At 39.8% G+C, this 12798-nt stretch overlaps 2 protein-coding genes across 2 annotated transcripts in view; both read left to right on the top strand.

Moving 5' to 3' along the window:
* Window positions 1–483: 483 nt before the first annotated feature.
* On the top strand, window positions 484–10101 carry rpf2 (ribosome production factor 2 homolog). Its single transcript, XM_071899268.2, has 10 exons — window positions 484–587; window positions 2829–2961; window positions 4588–4625; window positions 5177–5216; window positions 5308–5389; window positions 6290–6366; window positions 8532–8631; window positions 8751–8853; window positions 9164–9308; window positions 9460–10101. Exons 1-10 carry the CDS (start codon window positions 565–567, stop codon window positions 9640–9642), a joined length of 924 nt encoding a protein of 307 aa, XP_071755369.1. The 5' UTR covers window positions 484–564; the 3' UTR covers window positions 9643–10101.
* Window positions 10102–12144: 2043 nt separating this feature from the next.
* The window catches only part of slc16a10 (solute carrier family 16 member 10), a 41016-nt gene continuing 40362 nt past the window's right edge, over window positions 12145–12798 (top strand). The window contains exon 1 of the mRNA XM_071899237.2: window positions 12145–12728. Within this exon, the coding sequence (XP_071755338.1) occupies window positions 12380–12728 (349 nt within the window). The 5' untranslated portion in view covers window positions 12145–12379. The remainder of the gene's footprint in view (window positions 12729–12798) is intronic.

A 12798-nucleotide genomic window follows, 5' to 3' on the forward strand; every position in this document is an offset into this window, starting at 1 on the left:
ATGTCCTTCACTCAATATGGACTGTGTCTCGTTGGCCAAGTAAGCAAGAACCAGAGTATTTAAATATACTGTCAAGGGTTAAATTCCCTGCTGCTTCCCTGCATCCCATTTAAAACGAGTGTAAGAAAAGTTTAACTCATGCCCAGGCTTGATACGTTTCACCATATAGACCGCATACAAAAAAAGAAACTTGTGCTTTAGGCTTTAGTGTCATTTTCATGTTGAGGATGCGACCCAGGCCTCCGTGATACAAGTTGCCTTGACGACATCTACTGGTCGACCAAGTTCCTACCTGTGTGTCTTATGTCTGTGTATTATTGTCAAAATTGCCATTTTTGTAAATGAAAATGTTATATGTTCAGTAGCATATTTTTGAATCTGTTTTACGACACATGAAAAGGAGAAAAACCAACATGTTTATTGTGTTTTCTTATCATTTTTTTCCACGGCGGACATGACGCAAACGGAAATGCGACCAATGTTGTCTTCCGCTGAGGGAAATTCACGTGGAAGTCCAGCGTGAAAACCACATTTGCTGGCAGAAGTACGAATAAAGACGGAAAAATGACACAATTAGATGGAATAGTGTAAGTTTCTAATTCTGTTTCTTTGATAAGTCGCTGTTTGTAAGTGGCCGTGCATATATCTCGCCCAGAACTCGCTTATTTGGCACTAACGTAACTAAGTTTGCTAAGTCTGATAGCTAGCATTAGCAAAGCTATAGACAGCTCTGTTGATTTGCTAGGTAGCTAGCTAGCTTCCTATACAGATTTAACAAGAGAGTCGGGGATGAGGGGAGGTTAAATCCAGTTGAAGTTAGTTTACACACATTTTAATTTGTGAAGTAGAGTGTATCCACCTGTTTTGGCAGACATACGTAATATTTCATAGTGTCTAGTATCAAACTGATATCACCTACACGAGGACAGGGTATTTTAAGGTGAAAACATAAATTAATGCTTTTCTGAAAATATAGATTTTCGTTCATATTGGTAGTTGTTTGCCCTGTGATGAAAACAATTTGGAGGTCATAGTTAACCTACAGCTCGTACAAGTTTAACTGACGTGTGTGTGTGTGTGGGGGGTGTTGTGATATGGTACACGTGGTTATATTTGCCCTATGCAAAGAGGGAGAATGACATGTATCAAGACTAACATTATACTAGCAATTGATCCTGCAATTACTAAAGAGTTTGTTGAGGTACGCTCACATCAAAACATTCACCTCCTGTGCTGTCATCCCCCCCCCCTTTTTTTGGTTTCTCATTGGACTCACCCTGACCTCATTGTCCCAAAATGATGGGGAGACTAAAATGTTGGGGGATACAAGTTTGTCCGCTTCACCATTTTGTCAGTTTTTTTTTTTTTTTTACCTTTGATCATACTTACTTCACGTCTAGAAAAAGCTTTAGGGAAACGTTTACTGCTTCTTCTCTCTGTCTTGGTCGCTGGTTAATTAGCTTCTATCTAGAACAATAAACACTTCGTCAAAAGCCATAGCAAAAAAAGCAATGATTGGTCTTAAATTGAATCTTAACAGTTCTAATTGCTTATTGATGTCATACTACCAGCAGGCTGACTGGTGGTTTGTGGCAGTGTGTCCTACAACTCAAGTGCTGTGTGAACCCAATCTCTCTTTTTCTCATATAATGTGGTTACAGGCTTTGCAGCTTGGCCTGTTAATAGTTAATCACAGTGGCTCTCAACCTTTTTGGCTCGTGACCCATTAAAATAAAGTGATGCCTATTCACGACCCCCATCACACGCTGCATAGTCGTGAACACTAACAGTTCAACCAAAAAAATATTTTCCTTTTGAGATTGTTTCATTTGATTATCAGAGGTCTGGAGTCTTAAAACTATTCAGTATTTGACAAGCAAAAAACAAAAATGTGTGGGAAAAAAAACAAACAAAGAGAAGTTGAATTGAAATCAGTGATAGACTATTACAGACTGAAATTATTACTATTAAGCAACATAGAAATTAATTCCCGGCAGAAATATCTCAAATATTAAACCCCATCTCGCCGTGGCTGAGGCTCAGTGGACTGACTTCAATTCAGGCTATAGTCTACTTTCTAACTCCGGTGCCAGTGAATGTGCGACCTGTTGAGAGTGACACCGGTGACTCTTCTTCGCATCCGTGTGGTGTGTACATAAGTTTGGTCAAGTGCATCTCCATACACAAGTGAGCCTTAACTGTGGTTGAAGTTCAAAATGTGTATATGTGTGTGTGAGTGTGTGTGTGCGGACATGTCTGTGTGTATGGGCACTCAAGACTGGAAATTTAATGTTAGTATGTTATGTTTGAATGATAGCTCTAATATATTTGAATAAATGTCTCAAAATAGACTGCAAACTTTGAGGCCCTTTTTCTCAAAAACATAGTTTGGTGACATAAAGGGGCATAAATGCCCCTCTTTCCAACATTGTATTAAACTCAAAATGTCTCCAGGGGTCAGTGTGACTGAAAATGATAGAGCAGGTCAAGGGCAGTACAGAACACATATTATACTAGGGTGTGAAAGCCAAGGAGGCCCGGCTTGCACTAGGTCTACCTAGTCTTGTTTTCCTATCCCTTAAATCATCCCAGGACCCCAAGGTTGAGAACCACTGGTTTACCAAACACATTTTATTCAAAATATAAACTCACTAAATAGCAGGACAATATTTAAAGGCATTCCCTGAGAACTGATGCCAGGTTTACAACAGTTTAATTTAAACCCTATTTTATTCTGTGACTCTGACGACCTCTATTGTCTGCTGCACTCTGCTGCAGCAAACATCACTGTCACGCTTACCGTCACCTCTGCTTGTTTGTGTCCTCAGAAAACCCAAGACGAAGCGCTCCAAGCGTTTCCTGGAAAGCAGAGCGCCCAAACTGACAGAAGATGTAAAGAACGCTATGATCATGAAGGGGGGAAACACCAGTGAAACCATCACCCAGGCCCTGAAGGACATCGTAAGTAACCAGATGAGTCGTGATTGACGAAGACATCCAATCATTTCATACAGCTAGGCATTGGCCAGTATGTAAATGTTATCATTCAATTATGACCAAGATATCATTAATATAGTATTTATAAAAATTAGTTGAAAGTTGCAGTAAAATCACTTGTTTTCCATTGCAAAATCTAATTTTATGAACTTCCAGGCGAGAAAGATGTTGAACATGCCCACATCTCTGGAATAGTTCTTTTATTCACATTTTATTCAAATTGGAATTTCTGAAAATATAGAAAATCCTGTTTCATTATTTTGAAAGAGCAGATGCTACATTTCATTTTGATTCCCAATGTAAAGAATGAAATGCAGTAAAGCCTCTACCAGGATTATAAAGACACACAAACAGATTGACACTTCAAACAGGTAGGACACCTGACACACGATATACAGCCATATTTAACATGGATTTCAGCTCATATTTGGACATTTGCAGTGTGTTTTTGAAAATCATTTGTCGCTAACACTCTGCCAGCTATTTGATTCCATCCTAACATTAGCCTAGACAACGTCAGCCGTATGAATAAATCACATAAGTATAATTTGAAATGCAGCTGCAGCTTAAAGTCCAATGGTAAGTTAGAGCGTAGCCTTTATATAGTATTGTGGGTTTGTGATTCAGAGATAAAAAAGCATCAACAAACATTTTTGTACCTGTGATGCTTCAGCACATACTGTCATGTGCTGGTATGACATACAAGGCCTCATTTATGATCATGTTGTATCAATTCAATGATGTTTGTGGAAGTCTGTGAGCCTCAGTTGTTGCCCTTAAAGGATAAGGCTGGTGTTTTTTAATGCATTACTTACCGTCAACAAATCCTATGAAAATAACAAAATCAACAATGCGTTTGCTCTACTCCCATTAATCCCGGTAAGCAATACATTAAAAAACACCAGCCTTTTCCTTTAAAGCTGCACTGGCATCTTTGGACTTTGGTGACCCCAAGTGGCAGCAAGGGGTAACCTGTTTGAATTCATGAAATTTTGAAGGACCTCTTTACCCTGAAATCATGTAACGTGATGTCAAGTCAACGGCGCACTCCTCAGACCTAAATTTCATTTTAGTGGCTGGTGGAGGTGGTGAAAGGAAGTGTTTTCACAGCAGGTTCAACCCAAGCGGCCGAAACCACGGTTGAATTTTGAATGCACTAAGGAAGTGGTTGCAGGTGGTAATTCCTCTAACCCAACAGCTCACTCAACATATAAAGTCAATAAATTTTTTTGACAAGAGGTTATGGTTTCACTCACTACCGCTTTGAGTTTTGTATTTCGCTCTGAAGTTTCAGTTTGTCTCTTCTCGTGCACAGAGTCGATTTCCCTCCAGTGACCGTACTGACACCTGAATATCATTTGGCCAAATATAGCCAACATATGGTGTCTCAATTAGCAGGGATGGGACGCTCTTCTCTGTTGCAGCACTACTTTTTGATTTAGACTGATAAGTTGGGTGTATTCTCACATAAGCTTTAATACTGTGCCATTCCCCAAATTTAGTCCACTGTGATGATTGAAACTAAATGACAAATGATGATTCAGTGGTGGAATTGTGTAAATCTGAACCTAAAATCCGTGTCTCCCACAGTATTCACTGAAGAAGCCCAATGCTGTGCTGTACAAGAAGTAAGTGATTTTATATTTGACCCGGTGATTCATATGAAAACCTGATGAAACGGTCACGGCTCTCCCCCGTTAAAATGAATCAGGGGTGAATTCTTTTTTTAAATTCTGCTGTCCCGCAAAAAATAATTATATTACTGAGTAAACTTATGACTCACAATATGAGGTGCAAGTAAGATGAAACTTGATTAATCCCGCAGAATCATGTGAATTATGGTTTCACTCAGCTAAGCAAATAAAATATTGATTTTAAAGTTTTATGAATGTTAAATACCCCTGACTAAATTAAAAAATAAATAAATAACAGACAAAGTTGTCAAAGTCCACCAGTGTAACCAATAATTAATCGCAGTTTTGCTATTGTTAAATTATTTTTTATTATTATTTATTTATTATTGATAATTTTTTTGATTGTCACTGTTTTAGATACTGAAGTATTTAATGCCAATAAAGCTCATTTGAATTGAAATTGAATTAACCAAACAAACCAAAATCTATAGTGGATGTCAAAGAAGTCACATGAGGATAAAGTCTGTTGTCTTTTTGTTTTTTAGGAAGAACATAACCCGACCGTTTGAGGATTCTACGTCGCTGGTCAGTTCATCCAAAATACGTAATTATGTTTCAATTTGTGTGCATACTTTCTAGTTTTATCGCTCATCTCTTAAATTCTTTTTTTTTCCAGGAATTTTTCTCCAAGAAGACTGACTGCTCTCTGTTTCTGTTTGGCTCGCACAACAAGAAACGGCCAAACAATCTCATATTTGGTAAGTCGTCAAGGCTACAGTACGAGACCTAGGTGAGTTGATCTGAAATCGGTTGACTCAGAGATTCTCCGGAAACCCCTTGTTCCCCTTCTCTCTCTCTCTCTCTCTCTCTTACTCTCACTCACACTCACACACACACACACATACACATACATCCTCTCTCTCCTGACTCAGAATGGCATTTTGTGTGACCCACAACCCCACCCACACACACATTCACTTAGAAGCAGTCAACACTCGGTCATGACATACACACACACACACACACACACACACACACACACACACACACACACACACACACACACACACTCATCCATCCTTGCACCGGCGCCTCTGAGCTTTTTTCCATCCATGTCAGCTTTGCAGAGTTTGCATCAGCCTATTTGTGACGACTTCTGGACTAATTACTGAAAACACCCTTGTCTGTGTATGAGATATGAGTGAATGGAAATAATAAAAAAAAAAGTTTGGGTGCACTACAGTCCTTGTTCCTCCACATTTCAACTCTGGAGAAGTATGGAAGTTGAGTTTTATCATTTCCAGTTGAAGAATGGAAAACTATTGTTCAGTCATGATACATATAGCACTGTATATTTTCTGTAGTTGTAAAGACTAATCACCTGTTCATTCTAGTTGACAAACATATTGCCCAGTATCAGCCCTCTATCAGCAGAATCATACTGAACAATGATCAAAACCTCCCAAGTCCAGTAAAAATCTTATGGTCTGGATGAAAGTGTGGAATTTAGAAATGGAAATCGCCCCGACTGTTATCCAAAGTTGCTTTCTCCCCAAAGCTACACGCTTCAAAACCCATCGGTCTCAGCCGGGACGGGATAGATCTGCAGGGCAAACGATCTGTTTATCATCATTGTTTTCTCTGGTTTCCATTTGCAGGTCGTCTGTTTGACTTCCACGTGCTCGATATGATTGAGCTGGGCATTGAGAAGTACGTCTCCCTGAGCGAGATTAAGGTAACGGTTCCAGTTATTTGGTTAAAGCCTTTGTTGCTGGGAAATTTGATTTGCATATATGGATTAAACGTATGCCATAACGATACCCCATGTAGACAAATGTCAGCGAAGGGTCATTAGAGTGGAAAAAAGAAATGCTTATCAGTGCAGGATGCAAAGTTGTGAAATGCACAGTAATAATTGCAAACTCATTGAAGCCTAAAAGTTTTGTAACGTTTGACAGTAGCGACTTGCTATCTGACTACTGTGATGACAGTTTGGTTTAAAGCTACCACCAAGGTTATTATAGTAAACCAAGATGAAAACTAGGTGTTAAACAACATTGTCCTTAACCGAAATAAAAATAAAAACTACTTGTAAAACAAACTAAAATAAAATGTGAAATGTTTTAAGTTTTCATCTTTTGTTAATGCGCAGTGTAAAAATGGAATGAATTTTGGGCAGAGAATTTTTACTGAACGCTAATTGAAAAATGAATGTCAATTTGTTTTTTATAATTTATGAATGGTTGTATTACACAGTACTTGTTTTAAACATACAAAATACCCGTTCTGAACTTCTATCATTATAACTTTAAAAAATATAACCCCTACCTAAAAATACTAAAACTGAAACTACACTCACCGGCCACTTCATTAGGTACATCTGTTCAACTGCTTGTTACCACAAATATTTAAGCAGCCAATCACGTGGCAGCAACTCAATGCATTTAGGCATGTAGACATGGTCAAGACGATCTGCTGAAGTTCAAACCAAGCATCAGAATGGGGAAGAAAGGTGATTTAAGTGACTTTGAACGTGGCATGGTTGTTGGTGCCAGACGGGCTGGTTTGAGTAATTCAGAAACTGCTGATCTACTGGGGTTTTCACGCACACCCATCTCTAGGGTTTACAGAGAATGGTCCGAAAAAGAGAAAATATCCAGTGAGCGGCAGTTCTCTGGGCGAAAATGCCTTGTTGATGAGAGAGGTCAGAGGAGAACGGCCAGACTGGTTCGAGCTGATAGAAAGGCAACAGTAACTCAGATAACCTCTTTACAACTGTGGAGAGCAGAAAAGCATCTCAGAATGCAACATGTCGAACCTTGAGGCGGATGTCACTTTGGTAGCCGGTTGACACTGAGCTGAAAGCTGATACCTACCCAGTATTAGTAAGGTGTACCTAATGAAGTGGCCGGTGAGTGTAAATATAAACTAAAACTAAACATTTGGGGAAAAGAAAAACTAAACTAAAACCACAGAACCAACGCTGCTGCTTTCTGTGGGCAGATTGGAGTTTTTCAGACCCTCGTCTTCTCTCCATTTGCTGACATTTTATTGACATTTTATTGACCCGATGTTTCATGTCAAAGAGTGTAACTGTTCTTCCTGTTTATACTATTGTCACTCTCCAGGAGCTTGGCACCTGGAGGTGTGCACCGTTTCCTGTATTCATATTTAAATATTTCATCACAGCGATTTTTGATTCAAGTCTTATGTGTAAGGAAGGTTTAGTGGCAAATCAACACTGCAAAATGCCCAAACTGTGTCAAGTACATACTAAAGTAGATACTATAGTAGATGATCAGGGTTAACATTTGCAATAACATTAATAGTATTATATATATTATATAGAGAATCTGTCTTATATATATAATTTTCTTTATGTGAATATGAACAATTTGACATGAGCAAGAAGCTGTGTAGCTTGCAATACCGTAGCCTGGTTTCACTAGTTTCATTAGTTTGCCACACCAAGTGGCACTTCCTCTGTAATCTCGGGTGAGGATTTCATCATGGTGCCTTAAATTCAGATGTAGTCTGATAGTAGTCCATACTGCTCATTGTGTCATTTTCCATTCTTCACTTAAGGAGAAATGTGATTCACCAAGGCAAATTGCCAGTGAGTTGGAAAGGGCGGTTGCTCTTATCTAAGCTTAGAAAACAAAGTAATAACTTTATTTAAAAAAAAAGCAACATCCAGGTGTCCTGGGACGGGACGCCCTGTTCCCCCGCTCTCTTCCAGTCCTTCCTGTCTCTCCCTACGATTATTATTATGTTTCTAGAGTTTAGGAGGGAGCTGCTTATGTTCACAGATAAAGAACTGTTGAATGGCTGGCGAACCACATGAATTCTGTTTTTAAAATTATTTACCTTCTCATTTTGTTTCTCTGTTTTGAATTGCAGATCAGCAAATGTCCAGAGGGAACCAAACCAATGCTTGTGTTTGCAGGCGAGGCTTTCGACACAGACAACGAGCACAAACGCCTAAAGAGTCTCCTCATAGGTTTGTGGTCATGTCACTCAGTGATGATGTTGCTAGATTAGATCAGACGGAAACTGTCAGACAGTTTTGCTTCTACTGATGTCTCTGTCTTTGTTTGTTTTCTTTGAATTACCTCCCAGACTTCTTCAGAGGCCCCACTGTGTCTGCAGTGCGTCTGGCTGGTTTAGAGCATGTTCTGCACTTCACCGCACTGGACGGCAAAATCTACATGCGTAGCTACAGGTACAGAAACAAAAATTGGGGGGGGGGGGGGGGGGGTGGAAATCATTACAATATTGTATGCTGGGTGGGAAATGAACACCACTCACCTGACAAATGCTGGTAAATTTGTCTACCAGCCACCTGAGCCAGTGACCAACCATCATCTTGAAATCTTTTTCTAGAAATATGGTTGGCAAAAATAGTCCCCTGGGGTCCTGCCCTGATTTCTGTGGCATATTTACACATTTTTCTTCGCTAACATCTTAGTAACACGTACTTGACACTCTTCTCTCACTACAGAAACACCAAGTGATGTAACATGTCATTGCAGGTCTCTGTTGAAGAAGTCCGGGTGCCGGACACCGCGGATCGAGCTGGAGGAGATCGGGCCTTCCTTGGACTTGGTGTTGAGGAGAACGCACCTGGCTTCAGACGACTTGTACAAGACGGCTCACAGGCAGCCCAAGGCTCTGAAGGTAAGGAATACCTGGTTCCCAAAGTCCTCCTCTGATGGAAGGTGGAAATCAGGACCGAAATGCCCCTAAAAATCAGATCAAGGAGGCAAAAAAAACGGAATTTCTTAGCCTGACATACAGTCCCTAACGCTTCTCTCTGCTACTCTTTCAGCCCAAGAAGAAGAAGAACATTTCCCACGATACCTTCGGTACCAAGTTTGGCCGGCTGCACATGCAGAAGCAGGATCTGACCAAGCTGCAGACGCGGAAGATGAAGGGCCTGAGGAAGAGGAGGGGGGGGATCGTGGCTGAGGAGGAGGGACAGGCGCCCAAAGTGTCCAAAGTGGAGAGTTGAGGTCTCACTGGGGGAAACTGGACTGAACACACCACACCATCAATATTAATCACCTTGTTATCTGTTAGTCACCTCTTTGTGAGTATTTGACATGTGAGTTACCATCAGGCAAACAGGATGCATTTCTCTTATTCTCTTTCTTTCCTGCTTTTTTTTTCTCTCCATGTGACATTCAGATTGTTCTTTGTCTTCGGCGTCAGGAAACTCAGTTCTCTGGTAAAAAGCTGAACAAGCTTTGGCAAACTTTCATCCACACAAATGTCTTCTAGATGGCGGCCATGAAGTGTTTCGAATTTCAGGAAAACTCATTCTTATTTTCCATTGAGATATTATGTGAATATTTTCCATAAAGTGTGTATAAAGGACTAAAAAAAAAAATCACTGACTCCAATAAATAGGAATTGCAGGTGACCTGTGCATGGCATGACCCTAAAGGAAATAAAATTGCTGTCTAAGCTGTTCGAGTCTATTTTGAGCTTCATTTCTGAAAGCATGATTGTTGCCCGTGCCACTCTTGTGTGCCTCTGTGCTATGGGTTTTGCTTTACATCTTTAAAAAGTCATTTTTCATTTCATGGGGTCTTTTAAGTCGATTTGAGCTTTAAAATGATGTTGCTGTTGTCCCTAAGACTTTGTTGTGTTGGAACATTTTGTCAGTTTTGTCAAATGCTAGTGGGCCAATCCACATTTCCTGTTTTGCCAGATGTGGAGGCTGTTCTCCAAGTAACCATTTGAATAAGATATAAAAAACTGTTTTACATGAGTATTAATGTACCATGTTTCTAGGAATAAAAATAACTATTCAAATACAGTGCATTTGACCCTTTTGTTGTTTTTGAACGTGTAAATTGGTATTTGCTTGCCCAGATTTTTATTTATTTATATTACCTGAAAGATCCCCCAACCCCTCTGTAACTGAATCATTTTTATTGGGAATTTTTGATCAGTTAAAAGAAGGTATATATGCTTCTTATAATTTAGAATTACAATTAAAACTGTAGTTCTGTAGGCAAAACAAAAACTCATTACCTGAAGTTCATCATTCAATATCTTTAAAATATAGGAGATCCAGTCTGTTGAGTGTCATCATTTTGTCCAACAGAGACTTAAATTACCTGCAATACCTAAAAAGGATCATAATTAGTCTTTAGTTTGTCCTGTCAATCATTTTGTAAGAGTAGGTGTCAGTTATTTCAAAAGTTGGATACCTCACTCAAACTTCTTCACGTACAACCACAAGAGGTCGCTGCTTGAGTTGATCTAAAAAGTAAAACTGTTCCCTAAAATTTCCACTTTCCACAATAATCATTTCACACTTTTATCATGAAGATGAATGGAAGTTACCTTCAGCAGGAAATCAATTAGTTTACGAATTACTTAAAATTCTAAATAGCAAACTAATTCACAAATTTAGCAATGTAATGTCGGATTATTTTGACTCAAATCCCATTTACAGACTATCTGCTAAAGCCATTATTAATTCACTATCTAGGTGTCCAGATATTATACATTCAAGAAAGAAATCACTTGCATTCCTTATTTATTAAGTCCTAAACCAACACTATTTACCAAAGCAGACTATCTAAAACTATCTGTGATCCCATTTATTGATTTAGCAATTAGCTGCCGGTTTTGTAGTCAGATTACTGAAATCCGAATACATGTATTCTAATCCTTTAATCCTAAAGACTATGGAGATGAAAACCACTGTGATGTTGTCAGCTACATTAATATAACTCCACCTTAAGTATACATGCTGTATAAACTGAGTGTAATTAAAGCAAAATGGAATAAAGTTTGATTCATCTGTGATTTTTACATTAAAGTGTCTTATTACTAATCCCATTTTTCCTTATGAAAGATCACTTTAATATTTCTGTATGGACTTATGTCTCGGTGGCACCCAATAATGAGAATATAGTCACCTTTTTTAATCTCCTATGGTATCACTATAATATTCCTACAGGCAATTTGTAGGTTTGCTGAGAGACTTTATAGTATCCTTCTTAAAATTTAGGATTACAGTTTAGTTATTCTCTGTAATGGTTGAACTCCATAGATCCAGTGTCTGTCTATCTATCTATCTATCTATCTATCTATCAGTAAGTAGTATGAAAGTGATGCAAGTAATTAGAAGTTTGAGTCTTTTAAAGGGAAAAAACATCAATTAATATTCACCATTACATCATCTATACATGCCTGCCTGTATATTTCATCCTTTTGTCTATATTTGGTAGCTGGAAGCTACCAAGGAAAGTAAAAGATGACAGCAGTGACGACTCCCGGCGGGAGGGGGGGAACCTTTTTGCCATTTCTGAATCATGCAATGAAAGTTTCTTCTGCAGCAATATTACATCTGTATTTCAATACTCCGTCGTCATGGGTAAACGTTGTGTCCAATCGGCTGCGGGATCCTGCTGAATGTCCCGTAGCCCCGCCCCTCCGCGCTGTCTATTTATACAATTTTGCAACACCAGGGTTTGACAGCTACAGTAGGGACAGACAGTGGCAGCCAGCAGCAGCAGCACCACCACTACTATTACTGCACCTAAATGGATGCAACTTCAACATAACAGTAAAAACCCAGACCTGCATTTCTTAGACACAACCTGCGTGTGAATTTTCATTTTTTTTTTTCTCCAGTCACTGCATTTCTCCAGATTTGCAAATCACCCGGCAAATTTGCTGCAGATTCCCACCTTTTTTTTTTTTTTTTTTTTCTTGACTCACAAAAAACAATGACAGAAGGTACCAACATGACAGAGAGTGATGCGGCAGGGAAGGATGCGGTGGCCGCCGTGCCAGCGGGCGAGAAGCGGCCGGAGGAGGCGGAGGAGGAGAAGAGGGAGAACGGGGAGAGCAAAGGAGCCGACCGGGAGCCGGCAGCCCGGGGTGCCGCCGACCAGGAGGAGGAGGAGGAGGTCGAGTTTGTGCACCCGGAGGGCGGCTGGGGGTGGTTGGTCATGCTGGCCGCCATGTGGTGCAACGGCTCGGTGTTTGGGATTCAAAACGCCTTCGGCATCCTCTTCCTCTCCCTCCTCCGGGAGTTTGGCTCCGAGCACGATGAAGACCTCCGGTTCAGGACAGGTGAGTCGGAGAGAGGATGTGTACGGGGCACGAGACCCCAGAGTTCACATCTACTTTAATGTTAAGAGTT

Source organism: Centroberyx gerrardi, chromosome 18 (assembly GCF_048128805.1).
Source record: "Centroberyx gerrardi isolate f3 chromosome 18, fCenGer3.hap1.cur.20231027, whole genome shotgun sequence".
NCBI classification, from domain to species: Eukaryota; Metazoa; Chordata; class Actinopteri; order Beryciformes; family Berycidae; genus Centroberyx; species Centroberyx gerrardi.

What these genes read in the sequence shown, in the direction of transcription:
- rpf2 (XM_071899268.2), top strand. Translation starts at nt 565, where the DNA reads ATGACACAATTAGATGGAATAGT. An exon ending in CCCAGGCCCTGAAGGACATC is followed by an intron (nt 2,962 to 4,587) that starts GTAAGTAACCAG and finishes TGTCTCCCACAG; the next exon opens with TATTCACTGAAGAAGCCCAA. An exon ending in TCTCCCTGAGCGAGATTAAG is followed by an intron (nt 6,367 to 8,531) that starts GTAACGGTTCCA and finishes TTTGAATTGCAG; the next exon opens with ATCAGCAAATGTCCAGAGGG.